Source organism: Dryobates pubescens, chromosome 5 (assembly GCF_014839835.1).
Source record: "Dryobates pubescens isolate bDryPub1 chromosome 5, bDryPub1.pri, whole genome shotgun sequence".
Taxonomy (NCBI): Eukaryota; Metazoa; Chordata; class Aves; order Piciformes; family Picidae; genus Dryobates; species Dryobates pubescens.
Genome location: NC_071616.1, coordinates 25,793,416 through 25,807,582, shown reverse-complemented (window position 1 = coordinate 25,807,582; position 14,167 = coordinate 25,793,416). Strand labels below are relative to the sequence as shown.

At 43.6% G+C, this 14,167-nt stretch overlaps 1 protein-coding gene across 3 annotated transcripts in view; it reads right to left on the bottom strand.

Annotated features, from left to right (window-relative positions):
- CCDC85C (coiled-coil domain containing 85C) overlaps nucleotides 1-13,782 on the bottom strand; it is a 106,436-nt gene extending 92,654 nt beyond the window's left edge. For all 3 annotated transcript variants that reach the window (XM_009905229.2, XM_054161869.1, XM_054161868.1), the window contains exon 1: nucleotides 12,879-13,782. In XM_009905229.2, the coding sequence (XP_009903531.1) occupies nucleotides 12,879-13,590 (712 nt within the window). In that variant the 5' untranslated portion in view covers nucleotides 13,591-13,782. The remainder of the gene's footprint in view (nucleotides 1-12,878) is intronic.
- Nucleotides 13,783-14,167: the final 385 nt, after the last annotated feature.

Below are 14,167 nucleotides of genomic sequence, written 5' to 3'. Positions count from 1 at the left end.
TGCTATGAGGCCAAATTCATTAGCGTTTACAAAGCACTCCTAGACTCCTTGTCTGGAAGGAGTTACACAACCATAAAGTATTATTCATGCTGTTCTAAGGCAGAAAAGTACGCAATACTGAAAATCCAGCAGTAGTTTTTCATGCCCCATTAAGGTTTACTACAGTGTCTTAATCTAACCATAAGCACTTCAGAACCCAGATCTGTCATTCAAAACACACAAATCAGACTTCATCATTGAATAACCAACTGGGTCAGCGGTATAGAGGACAGGATATGACATACACACATATATTTTTTTTTTCCTCATTTATCCCACACATCTACAATTGAACCATCTGCAATTTCAAACCTCCATTGTTATTGGTTTTCCTGCCATCTTGCATTATGTCTGCTTAAGATTTCAACAGGTTCAAACCTCAAGTACTGTTTGTACATTTTAAAAGAGCTGAGACAGGAAGGAGCACAAGAGTTCAGGTCTACATGCTCTCCAGCATTTATCAAGCAAACTGGTTCCTTCGGGTGAGTTTTTCTGCCCATTATTATTCTGGGATCTCCTTTGCTTGCAATTCTGAAAATGTATTCATAATGAGTGGTAGACTTGCTTTTGACTAGCTGATCAAAATACAATCTTTATAGCTCCAGGCACCATCATCAGTGCTGTACTGGAGCGAGTTCAATTCAGTTCAGTGAAATTGGCTTAAAAAACAACAGCTAGCTCCCAAACCACATCTTTAGACTCATTTACTCCCTCTCCTCCTTTAGGCTCCTGCCATATCCCTTTGCAGTGGTCTCCGACTCCAACCTAAGGTGGGCCAGCAGCTTTTGCTGCCCACTCTTCACTCATTGTGAGAAGACCTTCTCCCACCCTCACAAATCTCAGCACAAGGGCTGCATGAGAGCTTCACCTGAGCTTGACAAGTTCTCCCTCCAACTGCCCTCTTGCTCTCTACCCTCCTGCAGCAGGTTGAGAACACTGACACCTCAACAGCCTCACATGCCAGGTCATACACTCCATTGTGCACAGCCCTTCCCTCCAGCTCTACAGATGTTGATTTCAACAGAAAAAACCTCTATTCCTTTGTGGTTTAGATCGTTTTGGTTTAAATCCAGATATTAAATCTCTCATTTTACAAATAAAAGGTCAAATTCAAATACTGCCATCCTAAAACATAACACAGTAAGGGAATTTTACCCTTTAGACAGCATTCCTTTGACAAGGCTAGTTCCAAGTATTTCCAAAAAAATATTGCATGTTTCACTTTGAACTGCCAGGAAAAAAAAAAAAAAAAAAGAAAAAGGACAGCCCTCTAATTTTTACCCAAATAAGGCAGAATGAAAGGATAGAGCAGCAGATTTTCCATCAGAAACCTTCCCTGGCCAACCTGGCCAAGATGCTACAATGAGCTGAAAGGAAAAACAGCAGCCTCTCCAACTGCATCAGCTGCTGTTTACATGATCTGTTCCTCATTTTGCAGGACTCTAAGCAGACTTGTCTCACAGTTGTGTGATCAGAAAGCTTGTTGGACCTATGCTATCACCAGCAGAGGACATTTACAGCTCTACAATGACATTTTCTCAAGTACACATTACTGTGGCAAGAAAATTAGCTAGTCACCTCAAATTCTACCAAGAGCAAAGTCAGAATCATGTTCAGAATACTTAATACTCTAAAAAGGCTGAGTGCCTGTCCTTTGAACAAAGGGTGCCTTTCAGGTATCCCAGGTGGATCTCCAAAAATTGAGATGCTCTGGATCACTTGTTATTGTACAAACTCTTGATGTGCTGCTGCAGAGCCAAGCCAGGATTGTGACCTGCACATGCCACCTCTACATACACACATATGCTCAGCTCTCACTTGTGTTAGGCAGAAGATGCTATTGCATTACAAAATGCTCCTCTTACTTCTAAGAAAACAAACAACAAAACACGTAAGTGGATAAACACATAGCTTTACTTTTAAGTAGAGATTAAACAACCCTGCCATTTAAAGGAATGTGTTTCTAAAGAACAAATTTGCAAAGAAACTTAACTATGCTTCTAGGGTTAATAAAAGAATTTGCATGATCCAGTTGCTCTTCCTTACTACACTTGGAGTGATGGATGTGACTGAATACAACAATCCACTTAACCCCATAGGATCTACGCCCATCATTTTAAGTAAGTATCATTAGTTTGGAGTGATTCTTTCTCTCCCCCTGCTTGCTGTGTAGTTTTACATATAGAAAACATTTAGTGTATAGGGCAAACAACAAACAGGACTATAATTAGTCCTTTTGAACAGAGATGTTAACTAATTGAAAAGGGAGAAAGCAAATCTCACACTGTGTGGCTAGCAGTACAGGCATAAAATGTCACTTTTCTGAGGTTCCTACTCTAGTAATTATCTTTTATACAAAGAGCAGTGACTCATAAATCTGCTTTTTCATAAAAATCTTGCACAAAAAGACTGCCTCTTCCCTTTTTCTTGGTCAATGAGAGACTGAAACAAAGTCTTTATGAGCTGTGGGAGTGGAAACTCATTAGGGTTTCAAATCCAAATGAAAATTAAGGCTTTTAACTTCCCATATTACTGATACTGACAAGCTTTCATACATAATTGCCCTGGAAGAGTTACTGTGGTCTTGTCACCCTCCTAACAATTTGGAGATACGCTGACAAATAGAGCCTCCCTACAAATTCCACTACAGAAATGGGAGTGGCTTTGATGGCTTTTCAGTCAGGGCTTGTTAGGAGTTACAAAATTATCAGCATCAGAAATAGAGCAATCAAGGGATCAGGTAAGAATTTAATTGGAAAGAGGAAAGGTGTCCTCAGCAGTTGTGGCAAAGCCATTGCTGCTTTGATAATTGGAGGAAGACCATCCATACTTTATCATCCTGCAGACCCAAGAGATACACACAACAGAAAAAGAAACACCCCAATAGGTAAAGTGCTTTTATCCCAGTAAAGTTGAAACAGGATTTGAAGCAACTCCAAACCTGGAAATTAGAAATGTCTGGAGTTACTATACAGGCTGCTCCTTCCTTGCTAGCTCATTATAAATCAAAACTTGTGCTGTTTGTTATCACTGGTATCATAGCAATGGTCAGAGGCCCCATTTGAAGTAAGGGTCTAACTCTGTGGTGCACTGTGTGAACATGTTATAAATGACCCAGTGAATCACAAGAAACTTGGAAAAGACAAAGGAAATACATTATCCCAGTTGTATAAAAGGAAAGCCACAAATTATATCATTTACCTAAGACTACATCAGAAAATCATGCCGGTGAGAAAGCACAACAAATATGCATCCCAATGCAGTGCTTTAAATTGCAAAAGCACCCATCCTTCTTTTGTTATTTTAAAGCTTACACCTAAAATGATACTACCTTAACTGACCTTGCAAAAAGAGGATCATATTAAGAGGCCATAACACAAGCATGGGAAACTTCTAAATAAACTGCTCAAGATCCAGAAAGCAAATAACACCACCAAAGCCTCACAAATAACTTTCAGAAGATGGCTAGATGCAGTCACACACACGCAGCTACATTAACACGGCCTGGAGGACTGAGCGCTGCAGAAATCTGTCTTTTCTGAGACCTGGAGTCACTCCAGAAGAGATCTCCACAAACAAGACATACATTATCACGTTTCAAAACATCAAAGAGGAATAAACACACAGGCTTTAAAAATGGATCCCCATTTTTTCCAAAGGTGCAAAAAGCAGTTAAGAGGATGAAAAGGGAAAAGACTGCAAATACTGTCAGACTTGGAAGATAGCCTGCCACACTGGCTTAAATACTCAACTGATTTGTAGCCTCAAAAATAAATATCACAAATAAATTAATTAATAATTAAAATTAAGCAACTGGGTACATAGGTATGCATAACAAAAAAGGACAGTCTGCACAGCAGTGACTGACTTACTCCCATGCTGAGTTTGAGTTGCAATCAGGAAAATGAACAAGGGACATTTTATCAGAGTTTTTCCACAATATGCCATCTTTGTGTGATGCATGAGCCATTGGTAAAGATCATATAACCTATAACTCCGTATCACATTCAACAGCAAACAAGCTTTTAACTCAGTGGAAAGGGATTAAAAGCCCTGCAGATGCAAAGCATAGATCAAAGTTATATTCAGCTCCTGGGAAATATATAAATAGGAGACTGCAAAGCTCAGGAAGGGTGACAAGAAAAGGCAACCAGGAAGACAAAAGAATACTGTACATCACAAAAGTGCTTTAAAATTGCACAGGAAAATCAAGATTTTCTTAAAAACTTTGTTAGCACCATCACCGAAATTGAGTTATTTTTCAGATCACATCTAGTTTATTCTTTTTGAGTAAGAGACTAAAGTGAGTGTAAAGAGTCCAAATTTTAATTCCATTCAAGTTAATGCACTGACAGTTACTTCACTGGGCACTAAGATGTACTGCACCACTGAGAGGTCCATGGCCTGATTACAAAGTCACAGCCATCCTTCAAGGAGTGTCACAGCAGTGGCATTTATAGGACACAGCATTATCAATAAGTGTCATAGAGTGAATGAAATGTACCTTAGCAAGTAAAAAACTGCAGATGAAAGATGGATGTCAACCCTCTGGAGACTGCTTAGAACTTAACGGCAAGTCAGAAACCAGGAATGCAGGTTTTAACCTTGCATTTGTGACACTCAGCAACCTGACTTCAAATGAACCAGGATGGAAGATATGGGTAAGGACAAATATTTTTTAAATCTACTCAACCCCACTAGATCAGAGACTGACAGTAAACCTCCTGCTGCATTGGTTTCCATAGAAATATTAAGCTTTGGGGACTGGAAATTCTGTAAGGCTTACTTTATCTTCTTCTCTGAAATAATAGTTTGGTTTTGCTGCTCTACTTTGAGTGGTCTTTAGCCTGCTCCTTTCTTCTCGACAGGTCTTTTGTAACACGAACACAGAGCAGCGCCCACTCTGCAGCTCTTCCTACTGCACTGATGCAAGGCTCACAGCAACACATAACCTCACTGCATTGTCCTGGCAAGGCAGGAGCAGGTGAGGCATGACTGTAAACACCCAGGTATAGGCAGCATTGGAGCATCCTACTGTGCTGGAGGCCAGCAGCAATAGTATCTCGTCTTGCATTCCAGCCTGAGCCATGCACCATCCATTTGCTCTACAAGCTACATCCTCCATTTCCCACAAACATTCCAATGCCACTGACTCCTCTGTACATAAATGAAAACTCAGCAGCAGATAACTTTGGAGATGCAATGGGGGAAAAGCAGCAGCATGCAGTCCTGAACATCACTGCACAAAGCTGGGGGATGGAGCAACATCTGAAGGGCTTTCGGAGAGCTCCAGCTTTGATTGAACTAATTCTGCCAGCAACTGCGGTTGACACAACCACACAAGACAGCTAGCGTGTCACCCCTGTGACTGCAGTTTGCAAGTGGCCAAAGCCCTGATGCCATAAGCCAGGCACTCCCTGCCTGTACTCCATCCACTACAGACACCACAGGCTTCTCCCACCACACCCACCCCAGGAAAACAGGAAACTTCTGTCCCACAAGCCTGTAGGAAAAGCCCATGTGGATGACAAGATAATTCATAGTACATTTAGGATAGCTTCAGTCTTGCTGCAAGGCTCCTAAAGTGGAGGGTGGGTCTACAGCCATTTTCTAAGCTAGGCAATACTATCATCATTTAGCAGAATGATTTGGAGTGGCCCATTCCCAAATCTAACTGATAAATAATCTGCAATCTACTTCTCAAGGACTAACTTTTTCAAAGGCCTTTTCCAGGAAAGTCCCTGAGCAAAATGAACATTTGGCACCTTCACTGCTTGGAGAAATAAAAGTCAGTACAAGCCATAAGCTTTCTAAGGGGCAAATAGCAAAACAAGAAGCAATTTAAAGGAAATAAGGGTACACAAACACTTCTATGCACAGGGACTGAACTAACCTGGCATAAATGGTCTCAGCCCAGGCATGAGTCACTAGAAAAGCGGTCAAAATAACCTGTACAGCAGCCTTCAATTGCTACGGTGATGTTTCCTAATGCCTATGAGCAGCTGAGTCCTGAACTCCACGCTCTCACTCAACTAACACAAGCACTCATTATATTAAAAAAATAAAATAAATTTTTAAAAAATCACAAATTATTTGTGGCCATTATAATCCCTCCTCGGATCAAGGCTTGACTTACACTCTCATTTCAGCAGGGAGTACAGTGCTCACATTGCAGTCAATTCAGAAGATGGAGCTGGCTTTGGGTTTTTCTTCACAATTCAGTAGACAAGGGAAAGAGATTCCTTGAGACAGTGTTACTTTTTCTGCCAGGAGTTATCTATTTGCAGAAGTGGGTCAACTTTCTCTTGGTGGACATGTTAGTGTACGAGTGCCTAGCAGCGCTGCCTGTGAATTTCTGCCCGTTGTGCATGCAGAGGAACCTCTCCACATAACTATTTATGGCAGCCAAGTGTTTCACAAACTGCAGCAAGCTAACCACAAGGGGATGATGACATTTGATGACAGGGCAGGATGAATTCTGTCTGGCAGACAAAAAATCAGGTTAAAAATACAGAAGCAACCTCAACCAGTTGCTGCTCATTTGCAAGAAAACTGGACATGCAGTACACAAACCTTCCCTCTTCCACACAAGCAACATCATGTGTTTAGCAATGGGATGCATTAAGGCCTGATTGTGGCAAGGACTTCAGCCTTCCTTGGGCCAAGCCTTTTTAGTGTATGTTAAATAGGCTTATTTGCCTTATTCCAAACCACCTTGTGTATACTAGATATCTTCACCAGTTTAAGCACCTCATCTCCACCTCACCAATCAGCCAAATCTGCCATTGTCCATCTTTGCACTGCCAGAGCATCTCCAAAGGGCAGCCCCAATACAAAAGGATGCCACAGGTTCAGTCTAATGGGACATCAGAAGACCCTGACTGTCTGTGACATGTCTGTGTGACATGCAGGACTGCAGCCATGCTGGGGCAGATGAAAAGCCCAATGCCTCCCAGGGTGGGCCTCCAGTATCACCCCAGTTTCATGGATGTGGTCAGCTGTTCTGTCCCCACAAAAGCATTACCCTTTCAAGCTCTCAAGTGCAACACTTCTGGTAGTGCTCACACCCCTCACCTCCAGAAGACACAGTGTAACACTTGCCAGGGATGCATTTTGGGTTCCCATGCCTGCCACTTAATTAGATCATCATTTAATTCAATCCTCAGGTTTATTTGATTAAATGACTCCAGAGGACCAAATCATTTACATGTAACCAACACAGTTTATTCCCCTTATTTTGATTGCTTTTGACAAGTGTAAGTGGATAATTCCTTCAAAGGCCAATAGAAAATTGCCTTTTAATCAATAAAGTTTTTTCCCTTCAACAGGACATCTGAGAACAAGATATCTCCATAGAAAATTAAAAGAGGAAAACAAATTTGAATTTACTACTATGTAGAATATATTTCCAGATATGGCTCAATTTTAGTATCTAGTTTAAGTGTCTTAAGCCTGGCAAGAAGGCAGGAGTGGACAATGACAAAGATTCTTCAAATGGAGCACTCCACTGAAGCCCCTTGGATGCACACCCAATGACTGCTGGCTACAAGAAACTCAAGCTGTACCCTTCATGTTTGAGAGCTTAGCACTGATAAGCCTATTAGCAGAACTCATTCCCAGAAGAGATAGAAACAGGTGTTTCTAGATCTAGGGTACCAGCCCAGGGCAGGTTTCCTGGCTTTATCACAAGGAACCTGTACATAGCACCCTATGTGCACCAAAATACTGACATATTAAATACAGCAGTATCAAAGAAATGTCAAAGCAATGTTCAGATGATTAAAAGTACTCTTGATATATAAAATATAAAATATTGGTCAAGTAGCCAAACATCTGCTTAAGCACAGCAGGGGCCACCAAGCTGTAAGAGGTCTCCATCACATAGAACAGGGTTTTCACTGAGCCAGGCTCCTGTACCCAGGTAGTACGGAGACTGCAAGGGGTGGCATATGGCTGCTGCCCAGAAAGGCAATTTCTTCTCTTTCCTGAGAGCTAGCACTGGAAGAGTAGACAGTGGTCATCACAACACCTTGAATAGGGCTGATCTCACCTGACTTTAGACCATTGCATATTAACTAGCCATCAGGAGTTCCCTCCCATTAGCAGAGAGAAAAGCATAGTTAGCACAGAACTCTTCTTCCTCCAAAGCAGACAGCTGACATAAATCATGACACCAAACTGCCTTTCTCACATGGCTGATAAAGGAAGCCTGGGGGAACACATGTTAAAGTCTGTATTGGGCATATCTCAATTAAATGAAGTGAACCTCACTTTTTGCTTCTGTCCCTGCATCTTCTCATCTCAAAGGCCTCATTAATACATCATAGTAAATAATATGCACATTGATTACAAATACACTAATAAAAACAAAGCACTTTGGCCTAAAGGGTCCGTGAAGAAGGGGAGAAATAAGTACAGGGTAGCTGCACATCCGATCAATAGCAACCCACAGGGAACAGCCATTTCTCTTTGCCACCATTTTAACTGTAATATATCACACCCTCTAGGTAAATATGTGGACATTTACAAGTGGGAATCGATAGAAGCAGAGATCTTCCCACCCCCTTACTTGAAGAGACATTCTGCTTTTGGAGAAGACAACAGCAAAAGGCCATAGATTAATATCTCTGCTACTACTGGCTATCTGCCATATCCACAGGTTTCTCCTGGGCCTCTCTGACCACTTTTGAGGTGTTGATGCTTTTAACAATTTAAAACAAACAAAACCAATACCAACCAACGAAACAAATAATGTTCACATTGCTAAAGAAATGCATTAATATTTTACCCAATTGGAATAAAGTAAATGCTCATTTTGGTAACTCAGAGTAAACAGCTTGAGTAGAAAGTGACAGAAAAGTTCTAATAACATTCAGTTGATGGAGGGAACAAAATATAAGCCTGGACACTTTGCCTGCACGCACAGGAATCTGTCCCAAGCACATCACCAGCTAGGGAGTCTGTACGCCTCTAGGCTTGCAGATGGGTGAACAGTTGCAGCAGTCAAATCTAGATAAGGCTGAAGCAGTTGCCCTGGCCTCAGGGTGCTTTGAGTCACTTTTCCCAATGTTCCCACATACCTCAGTGTCCAGGGACACATCCTAAAGTACCTGAAGGCATTTTCCTTCCCCCAGGTCCTGTTAATCTCTCCCAATCTGGCTACTGCCTTTTTTTTTCTTTTCTTTTTTTCAGAAACTTAATTCTGTCAGGAACCCACCAGTAGCATTGGGCATCACTTGAATGGGGCCTAAAGCCGAGTGGGAGAAAAGACTTATGCAGGCAGAGACTCCCGCTATGCATACAAAGAAATCCAAAGCTTTCACAAGCACAAAACGTCAATTTATGTCCTGGGTCAGTGGGAAGATTTATGGGAACTGTGGCATGTCACCCAACACCAATGCAACTGGACAGTTCCCACCGTATAGCTTCAAGATGCTCCTGTTCCATAGCCTAACTACCAGTGCACACATGGAGAATGGAAATACCACTTACTTTCACACTGAGCACACTTCCTCTTGGCTCTCAGCAAAATACCCAAAGCTCACAAGATTAGAGATGTGATCTCATATCAGCCATTTTCACACTATCAGTTATCCACTCATGGAAGATAAGGTAATGGGTATAATTAATTATCAGGTTCCAGGTTCCAAAAAGCCAATTTATAAAAGTAAACAAACTTCAGAAAAGGGACTCAAAGGTGGATTGTAGGTTGGTTCCATTTTTTCTTTTTTAAACTTGTACCATTTATACTGAATTCATGCTACAAAAGTATAGAGCTCATCACCTCACATTGGGGTGGGTCTCAAGCCCTGGTTTACCAACTCACTTCCAAAGGATTGCATAAAGTAAAACAAAAAACATTTCATTCACCTTTGCCCACTTAGGTTTCATTAAAAAGCTACCTCCCTAGAAGTGTTTAACAGCCACCATACTCTTGACTCCTTTAGAAAAATCGCTAAATAAGTGAAGCATCCTGTGTAATACCTGGAAAACCAGAGCACCACACAAAGACCTATCAATACCACTAGCAAGGGCAGCACATTTCACTTTCCACTTTTCCATATGCACAGGTGCTCTAGCAAACAGATCACTATGCCTTGCCTCCATGAGTTGTCCGAGGCTTCTGCTGTGTTCTTACTACAGATCCTAAATTCTGCCCTGCATTCAATTGAGATTCCCCTGCACTCTGCAGGCTGTTTGCTGCTGTACTACTTGAGCTGCCCAGGCAGTTTCTGCTTTATCCACTAGTTAGTTATCCAGTGTTTTTATTAAACACTACAAACCGGACTGAATTCTGCAACCTATAAATGAAAAGCCACGCTTTCCTTCTTCCCTCTTATTTTATCCCAGAACAAAAAAAAATCATCAGGAAAAAAGTATACAAAAGCTGAGATCTAAGCTATATGCATGGAAGGCAGAGATGGTACCAGGAGAGATGGAAGAACGCTCACTGACAGGGCTGCTCCGTGTCAGCTTCACCACCCACTTAACTTCTGGGTTTGCTTTTCACGTTCACCTGCCCTGCACTGCCACACTGTCACAAGATTAACAGAACTGCATGGTCTCAGGCAAGCCCCTATCCCACAATTCATGCCATCAGTCAAAAAAGGGGCCGATAAGCTTCTCATTTGAATATGTATTGGAGAGGCACTTCCAGGGAAATAGCCTCGCTGAATGCCGATGCTATCTGAGAATGACAACTATTCAAGTCATTTTACAGCTTCACTACCTAAGAGGAGAGATCAGGCTTGTTTGTATCTTTACAAGCATTACTAGTTTTAAAAGAGATGATCATATCTGTCTCACCCTCAGAAATAAAGCAGCAAAGAGATAGCTTCAGTGCTTCCCATAGACCACAGGCACCGTGAAACCAGGAGTCCTATACTCCTCCTTTCTATACAGGAGCAGAAGTAAGGGTGCAGAGGCACGCATGGAACATACACGTGAGGATGCTCTACCATTCCACCCTACACAGGGTAGGACATGAGACTCAGCTTTCAGTCCCCTCCGAATCACGCTGCTGGGCACTGTCCTGTACAGAGTCTGAGGATGGCAATGAGGACTGAGCTCTGAAGCAGAGGTTTTCCTCTTCATGCAGACAGGGGTGACTTGAATGCCGTGTGAAGAATCTCACGGTGCCTCACACTGAGTTTAAGGGACAGCTCTGAGGCCATGGAGGTGTCCCATATGCACAAAAGTCCTGAGTTAACAGGAATTAATTCAACTGGCTTTGTCCTAGTCAGCTGTCAACACTTTAAAGGCATGTGGTCTAAGCTCCATGAACCAGAACAGTTTCTATACAAAACAGTAACGGTACAGTCAAACTCTGCCAAGTGCTTTCCAGGCCTCTCTACAGAGCTATCAATACTTCATGAAAATAAAATGAAGTCACATCAGGAGCATAAGTTATCTTCAGATTTAGAAACCAGATACTTACGATTTACAATGCACTAGGACAGAGGGACAGAAAGCAGAAAAAAACCCAACAGCCATTTAAAGATGCCTGCTTTACCCTGTAACATCTGCTGACTGGAACCCCCTTGAAACCAGCAATCCTTGTCTAATGAGTAGGGTGGCCAGAACATCCCCAGCTGCGAGTAGACACATAGGACTGTGAATGGAAAACCCACAATCTTGAGAACTAGGTTGACTGGGCTGCATGCCCTCAGGTTTCTTAGGACACAATGTCTTGCTATAAATCACCAAAAAAAAAACCCAAACAAGACCAGCACAGCCTGGTCCCACCAGCACTACCAAAAGATCAGGTTGCTGAAGACATGGTTATCTGGTAAACACTTCCCTGCTGACATCAGTCAGAGCCAGCCTCTTAGGGTCCAATCACATCTCTGTGCTTGAAAGAAGACAAAGGGTAGCCCAAACAGAACATAGCCTTCTCCGGTTGGAAAAGAGGATTAAGAACATTAAAATAAGTCTTGTACATAACAATTAATTAGATTGGTGCCTGCTTCAATTCCTGTTGAATCCTCTTGGCCAAACTACTCCTAGAAGTCAACTATTTGGTCTTGTTGATTTCAAAAGTTACATTTTAAAGGGATTCTTATATTATTACTTTAATGCCTGATCATTATTAGATAACAAGAGAAACTTTGCTTGAATACAAACTGTTAGAGGAGGCTTGGCATGATTTCACAGTGGAGCTTGTTTCTAACTTTAATGACTAGGTTGAACAAAATTGTGACTACAGCATCCCTTTGAGAGCAACCTCCTATCTACAAACAAACCTCCCCTTTCCAAAGCAGAGCAGAGAAACAGAGGGGAAGCTGAGCTGCACCTCTCCAAAACTTCTGAACACGTCAGAGCAAGTCTACCCTGACAGCCCATAGAGCTAACAGGTGACAATGCTCTGTGGGGCAAACCTGCACTTTCGATAGATGATTTCAAAATCTCACCCAGGCTCTTTATGAAACTAGCAAACAAACAAGCCAAACGTAAACCAACATATGTAAAAGGTGAGAGAGAGAAGAGATGGAAAAAATAAATAAATCAGTGTTTATTTAACCCTGAAAACCTAGTCTGTTTCGCCTCAAAAAAAACCCACCCAAACAAATAGAACAAAACACCAGCCCGCCAAATAAAAAAGGCTCCAACCTTTAGCCCCAGACATCGGCAATACAGCAGCACCACCATCACCCTGCACACAGGTGCTACCCACCAGCCCCCAGGGCTGCTCTTCTGAAGAGGTCACCAAGGATGGGCAGGAGCGGGGATAGCAAGAACTATCGTCTCCGGCACCCCTCAACCCACTCCCAGGGGAGAACTGGACCTGCCGAAGAGAGGTGGCACCTGCTGCCAGCGGTGTAGGAGGGGAAGAGGCTCACCGTTTAGGCCATTGGGGATGCTCCGGTGGTGAAGGGGTGCAGACAAGTCATCCATAGATCTTCGCATGGCCCCGGCCTTGCTGTCGCTGGCCTTGTGGTGGTGGAGGTGATGATGATGATGGTCGGGGCTGCCCGCGCTGCCCGTGCTGGAGGTGCTGCTCCCGTCCCCCACGTCCCTGGTGGCCGAGCCGCCGTTAAGGTTGGTCAAGCTGGCCTGGCTGTCGATGGAGCTTCGTGAGCCGGCCCCGCTCCGCTCCTCGTCCAGCATGAGCACCATCTCCTTCAGTTCCACGTTCTCCCGCAGGAGAGTCTCCTGCCTCGCTTCCAGGTCCTTCAGCTTCTGCTGGTACATGCCCACCTCCTTCCACATCACGCTGGCCGTGTGCCTCCCGAAGCGCTGCCATTCCCTCGACAGCTTCTTGCCTTTCTGTCGGTCGTCATCTAAGAAGCAGCAGAGCTCCCTCAGCTCCTGGTTGTCGTCCTGCAACTTCTGGTTCACCTCCTTCAGACCGCGGATCTCGTGCAGGTGGAGCTGCAGCCGCCGGTTCACGTCCTTCATTAAGTTGCCGTGTTCCACCATTAAGTTCATCTTTTCATTCTCCACTTTCCTCAGTCTTTTCACCAGCTCTTCTTTGCTCCACCTCAGCATCTCCTCTTCCGAAATTTTGCTGAGGTCTTCTTTAGACCCTTCCAGGGAATTTTTTGCCATCATTTGTGCCTAGGCAGCGTTTGCTTTCACGCGGTAACAAATGGTTCGGGTTATCCGGATTATTTTGTTCGCCTGAATTCCTGGGACTAAAAATCACTGCAGCATCTCGGGGATGAAATATTATAGTTCTTCTCACAGCATTGGACAAGGAAGAAGAACAACGCCGGACTGGAAGATCTCTCCCACGGACCCCATAATAGTTTAAATTAAAAAAAAAAAAAAAAAAAAAGAAGCCCACAAACAAACAACAAAACCCGGGGCGGAGGGGAAGGGGGGAGGGGGGATGAAAGGAAAAAAATAAAGGCGGCCCCCCACAAGCGGGCTGGGGCGACAGGGAGCCGGGAGCCAAGCGCTGTCCCCTCCAAGCGAAGACTCCACAGAGGATCGGCCAACTTACCCCGGGCAAAACAACTACACGGTGGCCGGTCTCCCCGCCGCGTTCCCGGGCGCTCCGTCCACTTGCCCTCCCACCTCCCCTCCGCCCGCCGTTCCCTGCCGCTCCCCGCTGCGAGAGAGCGGGCAACACGCACCCGCCGCCACGGCCGCTCTGCCGCTTTACCGCAGCTCGTTCGCAGCCCCG